This window comes from Hypanus sabinus, chromosome 17, assembly GCF_030144855.1.
Source record: "Hypanus sabinus isolate sHypSab1 chromosome 17, sHypSab1.hap1, whole genome shotgun sequence".
In the NCBI taxonomy this organism is placed as follows: Eukaryota; Metazoa; Chordata; class Chondrichthyes; order Myliobatiformes; family Dasyatidae; genus Hypanus; species Hypanus sabinus.
The window spans coordinates 1,145,305-1,161,094 of record NC_082722.1 but is presented as its reverse complement, the minus strand read 5'-3'; the positions used below and the strand labels follow the sequence as shown (position 1 = coordinate 1,161,094).

General features: G+C 41.2%; 1 protein-coding gene across 12 annotated transcripts in view; it reads right to left on the bottom strand.

The window, feature by feature from the left end:
• Positions 1–15,790, bottom strand: part of dnaaf1 (dynein axonemal assembly factor 1) — a 180,025-nt gene that overhangs the window by 121,139 nt on the left and 43,096 nt on the right. For all 12 annotated transcript variants that reach the window (XM_059992457.1, XM_059992462.1, XM_059992459.1 and 9 more), the window contains 2 exons: positions 13,388–13,461; positions 625–781 (listed from right to left, as the gene is read on the bottom strand). In XM_059992457.1, the coding sequence (XP_059848440.1) occupies positions 625–781; positions 13,388–13,461 (231 nt within the window). The remainder of the gene's footprint in view (positions 1–624; positions 782–13,387; positions 13,462–15,790) is intronic.

The window sequence follows — 15,790 nt, the reverse complement described above, 5'->3', positions numbered from 1 at the left end:
CCATCAAATGCCAAATATCTCCACTGACTCCCTTTTGAATTCACACCATGGTCTCATCAAACCTTCCTTTGTGATGTTAAATCCATCTATCACTCTTTACATCATACCGCTCTTCCTTCCTTGGTTTACCTTTACATAGACGGCTCAAAACATCCATCAACTCCCTTAACGTGCCCATGGGGAAATTCTAAAGGCACTGCACAGTTAAAAGGGAGTTCTGCTTTCTTTACCATTTAGTTACGATAATGAGAAAATCCATTTGTGTTATTATACAAGATGGTGTTAAAGATCTCATAAAAATTGCCAAATGAAAGCCACCATAGCCAAAATAACAATTTTAGATTATATTGCTGCAGCTCATTCAACACTATAATACATTGCAAAGATCATCAAGAGGAATGATGGAAAGGCATGTCAGAAAGGTGTGTAAAGTCTGGGATTTGTGAAAATGTAAAGTCTGGGATTTGTGAAAATGTAAAGTCTACTCCTGTAAGTGTTTCCTTATTCTGAAAATATGCAACTTAAGAATTTAGACGTGACTGAATAGCATGTCATCCATTCAAACACAAGGCACTATCAAAACAAAGGGAATAGTAACTAAGATCAACAGGATAAGCTCCTCACCTGGATCTTTTGTCCTTCATAGCATCTTCTTGGTGTTTTGTGGGACTTTGTTCATTTCCTTCCATGCACTTGGCTCCTTCGTGATCAAATGAACTGTTACATTCTCCCTCATTTCTCACAGGTTCCATTCCGTCATCAGAGGACAACTGCAGTGTGGCTGAAAATACATTCATTAGTAAGTGGAGTACATAAAGTTGGGCTTCAGAGAACAACTCTCTTCTCCATCTAAGAAAGGTGCCAAATAAAAAAGGTCAGGCATTGATTTGCAAAGTGAGGAATGTCAATGTACTGCTGAAGGTACGTAGTACTATCTGACTCTTCAGCAGGGAAATGGGTGGGTAGTTGACAAATACCAAAAAATACAAATATCAAGGGGCTAGTCCATCCAGCAGGTATACGGTATACCAAACCACAGGTATTACAGGACAACTATGTCCCACCCAGCCCAAAATTATATCCTGTCCATGAAAAGAGAGAAAAGCCAATTTGAAAAAAAACAAGCATTCTGCAAAATTACTTTTTAATCCATCGAGTTAATCAAGGCAAATCTAGTCTAAAGAAATCTTCTACACAAGAAATTATACAGATGCTGGAAATCCAAAGCAACTTACACAAAATGCTGAAGGAACTCAGCAGTCCAGGCAGCATCCATGTAAATGAACAGACAGTTAACATTTCGGGCCAAGACCCTTCTTCAGGACTGGAAAGGAAGGAAGAAGCCAGAATAAAAAAGTGGGGGAGGGGAAAGAGGATAATTAGAAGATGATATGGGATGCCAAGTGGGTTGAAAAAGTAAAGGGCTGGCGAAGGAGAAACCTGATAGGAAAGGAGAGTAGACTATAGGAGAAAGGGACGGAGGAAGGGCACCAGAGGGTGTTGATAAAAAAGGTGAAAACAGGTAAGAGACCAGAGTGGGCAATAGAAGAAGAGGGGAAGGGGAGGGATTTTTTTTTAAACCAGAAGAAAACGATATTTATGCCATCCAGTTGAAGGCTACCCTGATGGAATATGAGCTGTTGCTCCTCCACCCTGAGGTACCACAATGAGGTCACTAACAGGAGACCATAGACTGACATTTCAAAATGGGAATGGGAATTAAAATGTTGGGCCACAAGGAATTTCTACTTTTGCCAGATCTTCATCCTCTTTTTCGGAAGCCCCCTTGGATCATGGATGCGTTGATCTCTCTCTGGTTCTGTAGGTTTAGAGGTTGCTGATTAAGTCAATATGGGACCACAGATTCTTCAGCCTCTAGGTTAGCAGATGGCTGATGTCACAGGTAGGTGTTCTGAGATGGTCTGCTCATTCAACCTATTACTTAGGGCTTCCCTGTACTCCTGACGATGACCTTGAGATTCTCAATAACACCCTGTATGTTCCTTCTCCACTTTGAGCAGTCAACTAGCAGTGGCTCCAGGAGTTAGTAAAGATGCTGGACTTCTTCAAGAAAGCTTTGAGGACATCCTTGAAAGTTTATCTTCTTACTTCTAATCTCTTCTTGTGCCAGCATTACTAATGGAGTATCTGCTTCTGGAATCTGGTGTTGGACATTAAGTGGGCTTTATTGCCATGTGCACAGTATGTTGAGGTACAGATACAATGATAAAGCTGTTTATAGCACTGCAGAAAGGTTCAGAGGTTCAGTAAGTCATGTAGCCTGTTGAACGTAGCAAACTGAGATTGTCTTTGTTCTTGCCGCATGCTTGGGGATGGAAGCTGCCATTCTGTGAAGACAATCTATTCACCACTTTGTGAGCTTGACATGCTGGGCCTGATCAATGTATTAAAGAAGACACAATGATTCTTCAGGTAAACTGCTGGACTGGAGATCATTTCCAAATAAGAAGTTATTTGTGAGATGTTCTTTGGTTGGCTATAACATGCAAGTTTGTGAGTGTTGGGGTTGATGTCTGCCTGAAGAGATTCAAGCTCATTGCTGATTGAGAACAAACAGCCATGAAGTATCGACTGTCTCTTGATGAGGAGAGGGCTATAAATGGATACTGGTTTAGAGCACAGCCAATAACAAGGTGTTAAAGGGCAGACACATGACCTGTGGCCAATGACAGTGGAATGTGATATTTGAACTGATAAGGAATGGTTATAAAAGATGATGCTTCGTGTGTGCTGGTAGTGGTAACTTCGAAGAACAACCATCGCAGATACAAGCGTAAACAATCCTGTGTGAAACACGTGGTGAGAGAATCGGGACAACAAGAAATGCCTGGCCAGCGTAAACTCCCTTGCCCGGGTAATACCTTTGCTGTTCTTTGACTATTCAGGAGAGTCTGGGATACCTAGCAAGAGTGCACACAAGATATTTAGTGTATGAATTTACGTACTTATTAGTTTAAACAATAAAAATACTTGTCAGTAAATACAGATCTCTCTGTGCCTCACTAAACATCGCTGAAAGTAGTATTTTTTTCAACAGATCATTCAGAAATCTTATGGCAGAGGAGAAGAATCTTCTTTGGGTCCCCGCTTGATAATACTCTGGTGGTGAGTGTATCAAGCAATGCAGAGTCTGCGAATGAGTATCAACAGACTAAGACTGTCTGAAATATCTTCCCTGTTAAAACAGGCAGAAAGAGTTGTTGCTGTATACTACAGAGAAGTGTTGTTTTAGAAGGTGATCTGACATGGGTTTATAAATAAATGAAGGAGAACACATTTTCGAAGTGATTGTACTTTTTAAATGAAAAGGGCAAGATGGAGAGATTATAATTCTAAGGTAGATGTAAAGGTGTTCTTTCCCCAGGAAATAGTCATAGAGCACTGCAGGATAGAAACCATTCCTTCAGCCCACCTAAACTGTGTTGAACTGCTATTCTGCCTAGTCCCATCAACCTGCACCTGGATCATAGCCCTCCATACCCCTCCCATCTATGTACTTAAACAAAACACTTAAATGTTGGAATCAAACCCACATCCACCACTTCTGCTGGCAGATTACTCCACACTAGCACCACCGTCTAAGTGAAGAAGTTCCCCCTCAGGTTCCCCTTAAATATTTTCCCTTTCACCCTTAACCTATGATTTCTATTTCTGGTCCCATTCAAACAGTGGAAAAAGTCTGCTTACATTTATCCTATCTATACTCATAACTTTGTATACCTCTATCAAATCTCTCCTCTGCTCCAAAGAGAAAGTCCTAACCTATTCAACCTTTCTCTATAATTCAGGTGCTTAAGTCCTGGATTTTTGAAATCCATTGCCATCTCATCCAGTGACCGAGCCAGTTTCTGGCTAAGGGAAATATCATCTCTCACAAAGGATATGTAATTTAGCACTTGGGTAACCTAATTTTCCTTCAGTGACCACACTCCTGAAACCAGATCTTCCCTTCTTCAGCAGATGATACTTGTGTTTGTGTACTGGCAATGGCCAAACTCTAAAACATCTTCAACTTGAGCACTGAGGCATTTGAGGGTATCAGCCTTATATTCAACATTTGTAGGACATAGCTCCTCTACCACGCTGTCCCAGAAGAGAAAACATATGATCATAATCTTTCAAGAATCACTTGATTCTGACATGATCCCAGAGGACTAGAAAATTGATAATGTCACACCACTCTTTAAGAAGGGAGGAACACAAAAGAGAGGAAATTATAAGCCAGTTAGCCTAACCTCAGTGACTAGGAAAGTGATGGAGTTCATTGGTAAGGACAAGGCTTCAGGTTACTTGAAGACTAATGAGAAAATATGTCAAAGTCTGCATGGTTTCTGTGAAGGGACATCTTGCCTGACAAAACTGTTAAAGAGTTCTTTGAGGAAGTAAAAAGCAAGGTGGATAAGAAAGGCAGTGGATGTCATTTACTTAGATTTTCACAAGGCATTTGATAAGGTGTCTCACAGGAGGCTGTTTAACAAGATAAAACCCTATGGTGTCACAGGAAATGAACTGGCATAGTCAGAGGAATGGCTGACAGGCAGGAGGCAGTGACTGGGAATAAAGGGGGTCTTTGCTGGTTGGTTGTCAGTGACTACTGGTGTTCCTCAGGGGTTGGCATTGGGACCGCTACTTTTCACATTGTTTGTCAATGATTTAGATAGTGGAATTGATGGCTTTGTGGCAAAGTTGGCAGATGATATGAAGATAGGTGAAGGGGTAGGCAGCGCTGAGGAAGCAATGCAATTGCAGCAGGACTTACACAAATTGGAAGAATAGCAAAAATGTGGCAGATGGAATACAGTATTGCGAAATGTATGATAATGCATTTTGGTAAAAAGAAAAGTACAGATTATCTCAATGGAGAGAAAATCCAAACATCAGTGGTGCAAAGGGACTTGGGAGTCCTCGTGCAAGACTCCCAAAAGGTTAATTTACAGGTTGCGTGTGGTAAAGGCAGCAAATACAATATTGCCACTTATTTCAAGGGGAATAGAATACAAAATCAAGGAGATGATGTTGAAGTTTTATAAGACACTAGTCAGGCCATACTTGGAGCATTGTCAACAATTTTGGAGACCTTATCTCAGAAAGGATATATTGTCATTGGAGACAGTCCAGAGGATGTTCACAAAGATGATTCTGGGAATAAAGCAGTTAACATATGAGGAGTATTTGAGAGCTTTGGGCCTATACTCAATGGAAATTATACGAATGCATAGGGATTTCATTGAAACCTACCGAATGTTGATAAAGCTAGATAAGCTGGCTGTGGACAGGATGTTTCCTCTGGTGGGGATATCCAGAACTAGAAGGCACAGCCTCAAAACTGAAGTAGAGAGAAATTATTTTTACCAAAGAGTGGTGAATCTGTGGAATACTCTGCCACAGATTGCAGATGAAGCCAAGTCTGCGTGTATATTTAAAACAGAAGTTGACAGATTCCTGATTGGTCAGGGTATCAAGGTATATGGTGAAACGGCACATGTATGGTGTTGAATGGGATCTAGGATCAGCCATGATGAATGGGCGGAGTAAACTCTATGGGCTGAATGGCCTAAGTCTGCTCTTATGGCTTAATGACTTTTGGTCTAACAATGTAACAATGAGAAGAAGGCATGCCCTGGGGGTGGGGATCCTTAATAATGTACATCACCTTTCTGAGGTACTGTTCATTCAAGAGGTTTTGGATACTACAGAGGCTAGTACCCAAGATGGAACTGTCTAATTTTATGACATTCTGTCTGTAGCATGATCCTGTGCAGCAGCCTCCACCTCCCCCACCCCCCCCCCCATACCAGACAGTTATTCAAGCCTGTCAGAATGCTCTCCATAGTACATCTATGCATAGTTGGATGCATCAGCAAGGGAGATGAGGCTGAGTACAGGGCTACGGTGGGAAACTTTGTCACATGGTGCGAGCAGAATCATCTGCAGCTTAATGTGAAAAAGACTAAGGAGCTGGTGGTGGACCTGAGGAAGACTAAGGCACCAGTGACCCCTGTTTCCATCCAAGAGGTCAGTGTGGACATGGTGGAGGATTACAAATACCCGGGGATACGAATGGACAATAAACTGGACTAGTCAAAGAACACTGAGGCTGTCTACAAGAAGGGTCAGAGCCGTCTCTATTTCCTGAGGAGACTGAGGTCCTTTAACATCTGCTAGACAATGCTGAGGATGTTCTACGAGGCTGTGGTGGCCAGTGCTAACATGTTTGCTGTTGTGTGCTGGGGCAGCAGGCTGAGGGTAGCAGACACCAACAGAATCAACAAACTCATTCGTAAGGCCAGTGATGTTGTAGGGGTGGAACTGGACTCTCCTGACGGTGATGTCTGAAAAGAGGATGCTGTCCAAGTTGCATGCCATCTTGGACAATGACTCCCATCCACTCCATAATGATCAGAGATTAAGGGAGCTAGGGCTTGACTCTTTGGAGAGAAGGAGGATGAAAGGAGACATGATAGAGGTGTACAAGATATTAAGAGGAATAGACAGAGTGGACAGCCAGTGCCTCTTCCCCAGGGCACCTCTGCTCAGTACAAGAGGACATGGCTTTAAGGTAAGGGGAGGGAAGTTCAAGGGGGATATTAGAGGAAGGTTTTTCACTCAGAGAGTAGTTGGCAGAAAACATTGATCAAGCCCAGCATGTCAAGCTCACAAAGTGGTGAATAGAGTGTCTTCACAGAATGGCAGCTTCCATCCCCAAGCATGCGGCAAAACAAAGACAATTAGTCTGGCTGTTTCCACTGTCCTTGATTCATTTGAATTCACTGATTTGTAGATTGTCATTCTTTCTGGCCAACAGATCCATGAACGCTACCTCAATAATTTGTTCTTGTTTATCACCATTTATTTTTATATATTTCATATTAAAATTGATAGCAATATTTTATGTATTGCATTGTACTGCTGACACAAAATAACAACTTTCATGACAAATGTCAATGATAATAAACCTGTTATCAAATACATCAAAGATTTAATAGCAAGCTTACTATGACGGCGAAAAAATAAAACAGAAAGAGAAGCAATATATCATAAGGCATTTTTAGAGTTTTAGAAAGAGGAGTGGAATATACAAAGCAATGTGCCTTTTAGTCTTACAATCAGATGTAAGAACATATTTTAATATTACTCTCAGTGATATAAGCTGCAGCAGAGGATTTTTGTGGTATAAAATATAATTAGAAATAATAAACATGAAAAATTCTACAGATGGTGGAAATCCAAAGCAAAACACACACAAAAGTGCTGGAGGAACTCAGCAGGTCAGATAGAATATTTGGAAATAAATTAAACAGTCTATGTGTTGGCCCAAGACCTTTATTCAGGGCTGAAAAGGAAGGGGAAAGACACCCAAATAAAAAGGTGGGGGGAGGTGAAGGAGGGTAGTTAGAAGGTAAAGGTGAAACCAGTTGGGTGGGAAAGGTAAAGGGAGAAGAAAGAATCTGACAGGAGAGGAGAATGGACATTAGAGAAAGGGAAGGAGTAGGGGATCCAAGGGGAGTGATATGCAGGTGAGAAGAGATAAAAGGCCAGAGTGGGGAATAGAGCAAGAGACACGGGGAAGGAAAAAAAATTATCAGGAGAAATCAATATTAATGCCACCAGGTTAAAGGATACCATACAGCATACAATGTGTTTCCACCCTGATAGAGGCCTCATCTTGGCACAAGAGGAGGCCATAGAATGACATGTCCGACCGGGAATGGGAATCAGATTTTAAATGTTTGGCCACAAGGAAGTTCTGCTTTTGGCAGATGGAGTGGAGCTGCTTGCTGAAGTAGTAGCCCAATTTATGGCAGGTGCCCCCAATGCAGAAGAGGGTACATCAGGAGCACTGGACACAATTTACGATCACATCAGATTCGCAGGTGAAGTGTGCCTCATCTGAAAGGACTGCAGTGGCCCTGCATGGAGATGAGGTACAAGATGAATGGGCAGGTGAAGCACTTGGGCCACTTACAGGAGGGAGACTAAAGCAGAGGGATGAATGGACAAGGGAAACACAAGGGAGTAAAACCTGCAGAAAGCAGGGGATAGGTAAAAATATTTTTTAGTAGTAGGATCCCTTTGGAGATGGCAGAAGTTGCGGAGGATGATATATTGGATGTGAAGGCTCATGGGGTGGTAGGTAAGGACAAGAGGAACTCTATCACTGTTAAGGTAGCGGGAAGATGAAGTGAACACGGAAGTTTGAGAAACAGAGGAGTTGCTTTGATGTCCTGGAAAGGAAAGACACATCTTGGGAATAGATGTGGCAGAGGCAAAGGAACTGAGAAAAGAGAATAGCATTTTTACAAGATGGGAAGAGGTATAGAAACATAGAAAATCTACAGCACAATACAAGCCTTTTGGCCCACAAAGCTGTGCTGAACATGTCCTTACCTTAGAAATTACCTAGGGTTACTCATCGCCCATTTTCCTAAGCTCCATGTACCTGTCCAGGAGTCTCTTAAAAGGCCCTATCGTATCCACCTCCACCACCATCACCTGCAGCCCATTACATACACTCTCTGTGCAAAAAACTTACCCCTGACATCTCCTCTAAACCTACTTCCAAGCACCTTAAAACTGTGGCCTCTCATGCTAGCCATTTTAGCCCTGGGAAAAAGCCTCTGACTATCCACACAATCAATGCCTCTCATCATCTTCTATACCTCTATCAGATCACCTCTCATCCTCCATCGCTCCAAGGAAAAAAGGCCAAATTCACCCAATTAATTCTCATAAGGCATGCTCCCCAATCCATGCAACATCTTGTAAATCTCCTCTACACCCTTTCTAAGGTTTCCACATCCTTCCTCGACCAGAGGCGACCAGAAGTGAGCACAGTACTCAAGTGGTATACTATTCCATTGTATAGTCAAAATAACAATGGGAATCAGTAGGTTTACATAAGATGTCAGTCGACAGTTTGTCTCCAGAGATGGAGAAAGAGAGATTGAGAAAGAGGAGGAAGGTGTCAGAAACGAATTTAAGGGCAGGATGGATGTTAGAGGCAAAGTTGATGAAATTGACGAGCTCATCATGGGTGCATGAAACAGCACCAATGTAGTCGTCTATGTAGCAGAGGAAGAGTTGGGGGGTATTACTGGGGAAGGCTTGGAACATGGACTATTCTACATAGCTACAAAAAGGCAGGCATTGTAGAGGCTAATGCAGGAGCCCATGGCTAGCCCTCAAGTCTGGAGAAATTGGGAGATGCTGAAGGAAAAATTGTTGAGAGTGAAACCCAGTTCTGCCAGATGGAGGAGAGTGGTGGAGGGAAATTGGTTGGCTCTTTTGTCAAGAAAGAAGCAAAGAGCTTTGAGGCTTTCTTGATGGGGGATTGATGTACAGGGACTGAACATCCATCATGAAAATGAGGCACACGGCAAGGAATTGAAAGTAACTGAGGAGATGAAGAGCATAAGAAGTGCCGCAGATTTAGGTGGGAAGGGACTGAACCAAGTGGGACAGAATGCAAGAAAAGTAAGAGGACACATTCAATGGGGAAGGAGCAAGAAGTACCAATAGAGAGGCCACATCAGGAGCACATGACACAAAGATCCCAGCAGATTCACAGCTGACATGTTGCTTCACCTAGAGGGAGTGTTTGGGGCCGTGAATGGAAGTGAGGGAGGAGTTGAATTCGTAGGTGTAGAACTTAGGCCACTTGCAGGGATAAGTGCCGAAAGGGAGGTTAGTGGGCTGGATGAATGGGCAAGGGAATCGCGGAAGGAGCCCTTAATTTGAAATGTTTTGAGAGCATATGTCTTCATTTTATTGAAAGTAAGATATGCTATGAGTGAGATATGGATGGATGAATCAGGATCAGATTTATTATCACTAACATATGTTGCGGCAGCAGTACATGCAATCATAAAATTTACTAAAAACTACTAAGAAATACCCTTAGAATGTAAGACCATATATTTTGGATATATACCTCAAGAATGGTTGAAAAGAGATAAATATTTAATGAAAGCAACACACACAAAATGCTGGTGGAACACAGCAAGCCAAGCAGTATCTATAGGGAAAAGCACAGTGCTTCTCCCTATAGATACTGCCTGGCCTGCTGTGTTCCACCAGCATTTTGTGTGTGTTGCTTGAATTTCCAGCATCTGCAGATTTCCTCGAGTTTGCTTTTGAAATATTTAATGAATATACTGTTGGTGGCTGGTAACAAGACTCTTACTAGGAAATGGTTATCACAGGAGATCCCAACTTTAAATGCATGGATGGAAATTACAATGGATATTTACAAAATGGAGAAGCTAACAGCAGAACAGAAGATAAACAGCATCTATTAATCATAAGTTGTAACAATTTGATTCATATTGGGAAAATGGTTTAACTACATAACGCCTCACAGGCCTGATTTTATCCTCACAAATCAATGAATCTGTTGTAAAAAAAAATTCACTCCCTACTTGTACATAGTTTTCTCCTTTCGCTTGTTCTTTCTTTCCTCTCTTTTCTATAAGTGTATACCTCAGATAAATATTATGTGGAGATTTGTGGCATATATGATATATATGTACATATAATATATATTTCCATACATCTTATGTAAATGTTTGTTTGATAGTGAACTTCAATAAAAATAAATTTAAAAAATTTAAAAAAAAGAAATGTGCAAAATAGTAAGGTAGTGATCATGGACTATTCAGATTATGGAGGGGAAGAAGCTGTCCCTAAAATATTTAGAGTGTGCCTTCAGGCTCCTGTACCTCCTCCCTTATGGTATTAATGAGTAGAAGGCATGTCCTGGATATTAAGGATCCTTAAAGATGAATGCTTAACTTTTTGAAAAAGATGGTGGAGAGGCTGCAGCCCATGATGGAGTTGGCTGAGTTTACAACAATTTTCAGCCTTTTTAGACACTGTCTCTCCACAGTACTTTAAGTCATAGAGCACTACAGCAGAGAAATGGGCATTTTGGCTCATCTACTCTGTGCTAGCCTGTTTTTCCTGTACTGGGTCCATACCCATCTCATCTACATACCTATCCAAACATCTCTTGAATGTTGAACCCTTATTTAGCCCTTCCACTCTCAACTCATTTCACACTCATGCCATCCTCTGAGTTAAGTAGCCCTCCTTCAGATCCCTCTTAAATATTTCATCTTTCACTCTAGTTCCAGTTTCACCCAATCTGATGGGAAATTGCCTGCATAAAGTCACCCTGTCTATAGCTCTCATAATTTGGGATCTTCCTTCATGCACATGCGCTTCAAGAAATAAAGACCTAACTGATTCAACCCATCCCTTAACTTAGGTCCTCAAGTTCTGGCAACATCCCTGTAAATTTTCTATGCATTTCTTCAAACTTATTGATCTTTCCTGTAAGTAGATGACCAAAACCACACATAATACAACTTCACCAACTCAATGCTCTGAATTATGAAGGATGATGTCCGAAGAGCTCTTTTTACAACCCTATCTATCTGTTTGCCACTTTCAAGGAATTATGGATCTGTTTTCCCAAGTACCTTTATTCCATTGCACACCTCAATACCCCACGATTTACTGTGTATGTCTTACTCAGGTCTCCCAAAGTGCAACAGCTCACATTTGTCTGCATTAAATTCTATCTGCCATTTTAGCCCATTTTGCAGCTCGTTCAAAACACTTTGCAAGCTTTGACATCCTTCCTCACTGACCACTACACCTCCATTCATAATGTCATCAAAAATTTGCAGATCCAATTTACCACAATGTCAAAATCATTTATATAGATAATGCCTAGACAGCGTAGATCTGGAAAGGATGATTCCCATAATGGGTGAGTCTAGGACAAGAGGGCACAGCCTCAAGATAAAGGGATATCCATTTAAAACAGAGATGCAGAGAAATTTATTTAGTCAGAGGGTGGTGAATTTGTGGAATTTATTACCACAGGGAGCTGTGGAGGCCAGGTTATCGGATGTATTTAAGGCAGAGACTGACAGTGTTCTGATTAGACACAGCATCAAAGGTTACAAGGAGAAGGCTAGAGAAAGGAGTTGAACAGAGAAAAAAGATCAGACATAATTGAATGGCTGAACAGACTCGGTGGGACAAATAGCCTAATTCTGCTCCTATGGTCTTGTAAACAATAGACACAGCACCTGTCCCTGAAGTACACCACTAGTCACAGGACTCCAGTCAGAGAAACAACTCTATTACAACTCTCAGGCTTGTCCTGCTGAACATTCAATTCAATTGACTACATCCTGAATGCCAAGCAACTTGACAGCTTTCTGGACCAGCATCCCATGTTGGACTTACTAGTGTCCATGTAGACAGCATCCACTTCATTTCTTTCATCAACCTCCTTGGTAACCGCCTCAAAAAACTCTAAGATTGGTTAGTCATGACCTGCCATATACAAAACCATGCTGATGATCTGTAATCAAGCCCTGTAAATCCAACTACTTAGATATCTTGCCCTCCAAAACACCTTACAATAATTTACCAATGACTTAAGTGAGGCTCGCTGAACTAAAATTTTCTAGCTTATTCTCAGAGCCTTTCTTAAACAACAGAACCACTAGAGTCCTTGAAGACATACCAAAACTCCTTAACTGCCCAATGAAATACGACAACTGGCATGCCTTCTTCGTAATTGCATCAAAATGTTAGGCCAGGATGGATGTTCAGAGGAACTTGAAGCTCACCCTTTCCACCGCAGACCCTTCAATGAAAACCATTGTGCATTCTCCCCTGCCTGAAATCAATAATCAATCTCTAGGTCTAATGGTTGTTATTGAGATATGACTCCCATGCACACCTTCTCATCAACATCTAAGATTCTGCCAACAAGTTTTGTCATTGATGAATTTATAGATGACATTTGTACTTATCCTAGCCACAGAGACATGAGAGTAGAATGACTAGAGCAGTTATTACATCAGTTCCAGTTCCGATGAAATATCATTTACCTGAAACCATTATCTCCGTTACTCGCTCCAAAGATGCTACCTGATCTGCTGATTTTCTCCAGTTATTTATTTCTGTATTTATTGCAGGCTCCCAGCAACCATTTTTTTTTTTTTTTGCGTATATGTTACGGAAACTGCAGTTCCCTCCAAGTACAATTTGATTGCAATGCTGCATCTGGTTCCAGCTTTCACGGCCAAATTCAGCTACAGATTCAAATCGCCTATCAGACTTTCAGTAATCACTCAACTTTTATTGCCAGATCAAGCAGAAGACAGGAGCTCCACAACACAAGCAGGATTGTAGACCACATTATTGACAATGTGTGTTGGCAATGTCATTTAACTAAAATGAATGGCCTGAAAGATGGAGTAAGGGGATGCACCATAATTCTCCATAGAAGCAGCTGCGTGGCAGAGTAAACATCAATTCAAAGGACTGCTGCCATCCGACCCACCTTGGTATTCTCTCGTTTCCATATGTGGCTTCCTGTCACCCATGCCTAATATGGTGACTGGTAGGACAACTGAGCTGTGATTTAAATAACAAAAGGAATATTAGAACATGATTAAAGTCTAAAAATACAAAAAATATATACAGTATGTTGGAAACCTTCAGCAAATCGGACAGCTATGTGAAAAGTAAAACTAAATTAGTTTCAGGTCCAAGATCTTTAAAAACTAGGAAAGAGAAAAGTCAAGTTAAAGTTTCAAATTTCATAGAAGGTAACAATAAAGATACACAGGACAAAAGGGAATGTCACAATCAGGTGAGGCCAGTGGGGATGGAATGCAGATACTCTATGATCAAGTGGGTTAATAAGAGCAATCTTAATATACTAAACAAAGAAGTATAATGTACAGTCAGCCCTCCTTATCTGCGGATTCCATATGCGCAGATTCAACCAACCGCGGATCAGGAAAACCTGGAAGTTCTCTCTCCAGCACTCGTTGCTTGAGCACGTACAGACTATTTTTTTCTTGTCATTATTTCCTAAACAATACAGTATAGCAACTATTTACATAGCATTTACAGTGTATTAGGTATCATAAGTAATCTAGAAATGATTTAAAAGTACAGGCAGTCCCCGGGTTATGAATAAGTTCCATTCCTGAGTCCCTCTTTAAGTCGGATTTGAAGTCCAAACGGGGATATTCGGTATTATTTAGCGTCAGTTAGTCAAACATTTTTCTTAGTATATAGTACATATTTTACCTTTCTATGCATATAAAGCACTTAAACATATGTATTTTAATCAGTTAACCAGTGCATTGCTTAGTAATAATTGTAGCTTTCATCGGGGCAGGGCCTTTCACATTCTCCATTAAAATTGTTCCGATCGTTGACCGACTGTAGCTTAACACTTTTCCAATGACCAATGGTGTTTCACCTTTTTCCGACCGCTTTATTACTTCCACTTTATTTTCAATCGCGATCATGATTATTTTTGTGAACAGCAACACTGCAGATTCAGAGCTCCACCACCAGGTGCTAACGTCCACTGCGCGGAAACATGTTAAATAAAGTCCAGGGTGCCGCTGGGTCCTAAAGACCACCGCACTGATACATGTTAAATAAGGGACTTGAGCATCCGCGAATTTTGGTATCCGCGGGGGGTCCCGGAATCAATCCCCTGTAGATAAGGAGGGCCGACTATACTGCATTATACACGGCTGTGGGAAACGTCCAGCAAGCAAGGCTGTGTTGTTAACCTTTTCATTCTCAGAATCATCCTCATGAACCTCCTCCAATATATACATCCTTTCTGAGATAAGGGGCCCAAAACTGTTGGCAATACTCCAAGTGCGGCCTGACTAGTGTCTTTTAAAGCTTCAGCATTATCTCCTTGTTTTTATTTTCTGTTCTGCTTGAAATGATGGCAACATTGCATTTGCCTTTTTTACCACAGACTCAACCTGTAAATTAACCTTCTGGGAATCTTGGAGGAGGACTCCCAAGTCCCTTTGCACCTCTGATGTTTGATTTTCTCCCAATTTAGATAATAGTCTACCCTATTGTTCCTTTTACCAAAAATGCATTCTCACACATTTCCCAATACTGTATTCCACCTGCCACTTCTTGTCCGTTCTTCCAATTTGTCTGTCCTGCTGCAATTACATTGCTTCCTCAACACTACCTACCCCTCCACCTATCTTCATATCATCTGCAAACTTTGACACAAAGCCATCAATTCCACTATCTAAATCACTGACAATGTGAAAAGTAGCAGTCCTAATACTGACCCCCTGAAGAACACTAGTAATCACTAGCAGCCAACCAGAAAAGACTCTCTTTATTCCCACTCGCTGCTTCCTGCCTGTCAGCTATTCCTATATCCATGCCAGTATATTTACTGTAACACCATAGAATTTTATCTTATTAAGCAGGCTCATGTGAAACACCTTATCAAGTGCCTTCTGAAAATCCAAGCAAATGACATCCATTGCCTTTGCTTTGTCCACCCTGCTGGTTACTTCCTCAAAGAACTCTAACAGATTTCTCAGGCAAGATTTTCCCTCACAAAAACTATGCTGACTTTTGACTTATTTGACCATTAGTACCCCAAAACCTCATTCTTTATAATGGACCCCAACACTTTCCCAACCACTGAGGTTAGGCTAACTGGCCTATAATTTCCTCTCTTTTGTTTTCTTCTCTTCTTAAATAGTGGAGTGACATTTGCATTTGTCCCTATGTCACCTCTTTTGAAAGATGTAATTCCATCTCGTACCAATAGAGCCACACCACCACCTATGCCTTCCTGTCTTTATCATGTGTGCATAATAAACAACTTCGCTTCCCAGTGAGCAACATAAGCAATTCAGCCAGAACTGGAAACTACAATGGTGAGCTGGTCGCA